The sequence below is a fragment of the Lotus japonicus genome, chromosome 1, assembly GCF_012489685.1.
Source record: "Lotus japonicus ecotype B-129 chromosome 1, LjGifu_v1.2".
NCBI classification, from domain to species: domain Eukaryota; kingdom Viridiplantae; phylum Streptophyta; class Magnoliopsida; order Fabales; family Fabaceae; genus Lotus; species Lotus japonicus.
The window spans coordinates 121,776,531-121,779,795 of record NC_080041.1 but is presented as its reverse complement, the minus strand read 5'-3'; the positions used below and the strand labels follow the sequence as shown (position 1 = coordinate 121,779,795).

The window sequence follows — 3,265 nt, the reverse complement described above, 5'->3', positions numbered from 1 at the left end:
AGATATAGACGTATGTAGTTCTAAAATTATATGTATGGGGCAGTGGTTAAAAATATTTGTTTGAATTTTCAATGTTAAAAGTTTGATTATTAGAGGACAAATTCTTGGTAAAGACTTTTGAAAATTACTACACACTCGAGTCAAATAGGATTGACTCTAGGACCGGTCCAACACTTAACGAGGTCTAAAGTAAATTTTAAAGTGAGGTTTTTTTACCTAAAGAAATATGTATTTATTAAAACTTTTAGGGCCTTTTATACTTATTAAAAAATTTTAGAGGCCTTTTTTACTTAGTAAAAAGAAATATTTTTAGAGGCCTAAAACCCTTACTTGGGTGACTTGGTCCTTGGGCCGGCCCTGTTAACTCGGTAGGTGATACTTATAGTTAAATAAATAAAAAATCCTAGTGCAAAGATGTCACGTGTGAGCTTGGGGATGATATTCTTACACGCTTCAAATCAAATCAAATGCTCCTCTATTTTAATTAAGTTTTTAACATTTGTAGTGCTTCTGAGCACGATTCTCCCCCTAGGGAGGACTATAAATACCATAGAGTGGGTAACGTTTTTAACTTAGGAGACACAAACAACTTCGAGTTCAAGTGTTCTTCCTCTCTAGTACAAAATTCTCTGCCCCTAGTAATTTTTCAGCAAACAAAAATGGAAGGAGATAGTTGGTGTGGTAGTTTCTTCCAAAGGTCCAAACCTTACATAGCCATGATTTCTCTGCAATTCGGGTTCGCTGGCATGAACATAATCACCAAGGTTTCACTCAACCGTGGAATGAGCCACTATGTTCTTGTGGTTTATAGGCATGCTTTTGCTACTGCAGCAATTGCTCCCTTTGCACTTGTTCTTGAGAGAAAAGTGAGGCCTAGGATTACATTTGTCATGTTCATGCAAATGTTCGTGTTGGGTCTACTTGGGTTAGTAATTTCCTCTCTATAAAACTTGGTATTCAATGTTAAAAAAAATGTGTTCTAAAATTTGTTGCTTTCCTCTGTTTTTATACTCTGTTTTTATGCTCTGTTTTCCTCTGTTTTTACAGGCCTGTGATTGATCAGAACTTATACTATGCGGGGTTGAAATTCACTTCTCCAACTTACTCATGTGCTTTAAGCAACGTGCTTCCTGCAATGACGTTTCTTATGGCAGTGATTTTCAGGTATTAATCATTAATCTCATTTATCTTGCTCTATTTAACTCTGTTTTTATGCTCTGCTCACTTTGTCTGGTTTTTCTATTGCTTTGAGCTAACATGATTTTTTGCTATGTGATTTTGATGAACTAGGATGGAGAAGGTGGACATTAGAAAAGTTAGATGCCAAGCAAAGGTGTTAGGAACTGGAGTTACAGTTGCTGGGGCCATGTTGATGACATTGTACAAAGGGAAAGTCATCAATTTTTTGGGGTCTCAGTACATGCATCATCCAAGAAACTATGAGCCAGTGAACACCAATGCTTCTGCTGAACAGGATTGGGTTAAGGGTTCTATTCTTCTCATAATTGCAACCCTTGCTTGGGCTTCTTTCTTCATCCTTCAGGCAGTGACATTAAGGAAATACTCTGCTCAGCTCTCACTCACAGCAATAGTGTGTTTCTTGGGCACACTGCAATCAATTGCAGTTACCTTTGTCATGGAGCACAGTCCTTCTGTTTGGTCCATTGGCTGGGACATGAACCTGCTTGCCGCAGCCTATGCGGTAAGTTATTTAACGGTCACCTAACCACTTAAAAATGTCACATGACTTAGTTTTTCAATGTTAACAATTTATGATAAAATCTAACCATCATAATTTATTCTTATCATTCTCAGGGTATAGTATCATCTGGAATTACCTACTATGTTCAAGGGATTGTGATGCAAAAGAAAGGGCCAGTTTTTGTCACTGCTTTCAGCCCTTTGATGATGGTCATAGTGGCCATCATGGGCACTTTCATTCTAGCAGAAAAAATCTATCTTGGAGGGTAAGTCCTTATTTCACTATTTCCACTTAACATTTTTCAAAGTTCTTATCATAAACCAAAAGTGATGATGCATATTGCATCCATACGAAACATCACAATCATGTAAAAGCACAACGTCTGATAATATGGCAAACAATTAATGTAAGTTATCAGTGCAATAATTGATGTATGTTTATTTATTTTCAGGATCCTTGGAGCTATTCTGATTGTAATAGGACTTTACCAAGTTCTATGGGGAAAACAGAAGGAGCAAGAAGAGGAAACAGTAGAGGTAGTCACTGAGGTGATGAAGTGCTGTGAAGAAAATGGGAGGATGGAAACTGTGATGGAAGAAAGTGTTGAAACAAATGACATTGAGAAGCAAAAGGGTGAAGATTGCAAAGAATTCAGGGTGGTTATTGGTGTTCCGAAAGCTTGAACGAACTAGAGATTAGGAAATTAAGGGTGAATAATTCTATGGAGAACAGAGAAATTGCGAGGGGTTTTTGTTTTGTGTACCTTCATCCTCATTCTCACTGTTTCTGAAGAGAAACTTTTGTTAATGCTTTTTCTTTTCATGGTATGATTAGGACCATTATGTGGTGGCCTAGTTGCCCATGATGTAACTTAAATTTTGCTTACATTCCTCAAAGGAAAATTATATGTATATTGCACAAATCTCTCTCTCTCTCACCCTCTCCCTCTCTCTAATACAAATATCATAATGCCTTATTATGAGATAATTGCTTAAACTCTACACCCTAAGTCATAGAGGTTCGAATACCATATTAAATAATTACTTATTTCAAAAGCTTAATATGTATAATATGAAACAACTCTAATTCATTTACACCCTAATTATTTTCCACCCAATTTTGTTCTCTATTTCTCTCATTCGTCATCCGCACCTCATTTCCACCACACTCAAGGGAGAAATAAGAATAAAAGAAAGAGAAATGAAATGGAAGAAAGTACGTAGAAATGAAATAGAAGAAAGTTGGGTGTGAATGAATCCAAACCAACATTATAGCACCCATTAGACACTTTACTTTCTCTTTTTTTCTTTTTTATTTTCTTCCCACATTTCTCCTTCCTTCATATCTTTTCCACCTGAAAGTGGTTGTGAACAAAACATTAACCTTGATAAAACTTTCTCTATAATTTAATGGATTTCATAAATGGAAACTTGAACATATTTTAATAAGAGAAAATGGTACATGTACTAACAATGTAATTACTTTATCAATCAATCAGATTTTAAGGATGACTCGCATCAAATGATTAAATGAAATAAAAAAATAGAATTTCTGATATCTTTA

The 3,265-nt window shown here is 35.6% G+C and overlaps 1 protein-coding gene across 1 annotated transcript; it reads left to right on the top strand.

Annotated features, from left to right (window-relative positions):
• Positions 1-560: 560 nt before the first annotated feature.
• LOC130730032 (WAT1-related protein At5g07050) lies at positions 561-2,624 on the top strand. Its single transcript, XM_057581904.1, has 5 exons — positions 561-925; positions 1,048-1,164; positions 1,291-1,702; positions 1,816-1,967; positions 2,154-2,624. The coding sequence occupies exons 1-5, from the start codon at positions 660-662 to the stop codon at positions 2,383-2,385; spliced, it is 1,179 nt and encodes a 392-aa protein (XP_057437887.1). The 5' UTR covers positions 561-659; the 3' UTR covers positions 2,386-2,624.
• Positions 2,625-3,265: the final 641 nt, after the last annotated feature.

What these genes read in the sequence shown, in the direction of transcription:
- LOC130730032 (XM_057581904.1), top strand. Translation starts at nt 660, where the DNA reads ATGGAAGGAGATAGTTGGTGTGGTAGTTTCTTCCAAAGGTCCAAACCT. An exon ending in TTCGTGTTGGGTCTACTTGG is followed by an intron (nt 926 to 1,047) that starts GTTAGTAATTTC and finishes CTGTTTTTACAG; the next exon opens with GCCTGTGATTGATCAGAACT. An exon ending in TGCTTGCCGCAGCCTATGCG is followed by an intron (nt 1,703 to 1,815) that starts GTAAGTTATTTA and finishes TATCATTCTCAG; the next exon opens with GGTATAGTATCATCTGGAAT.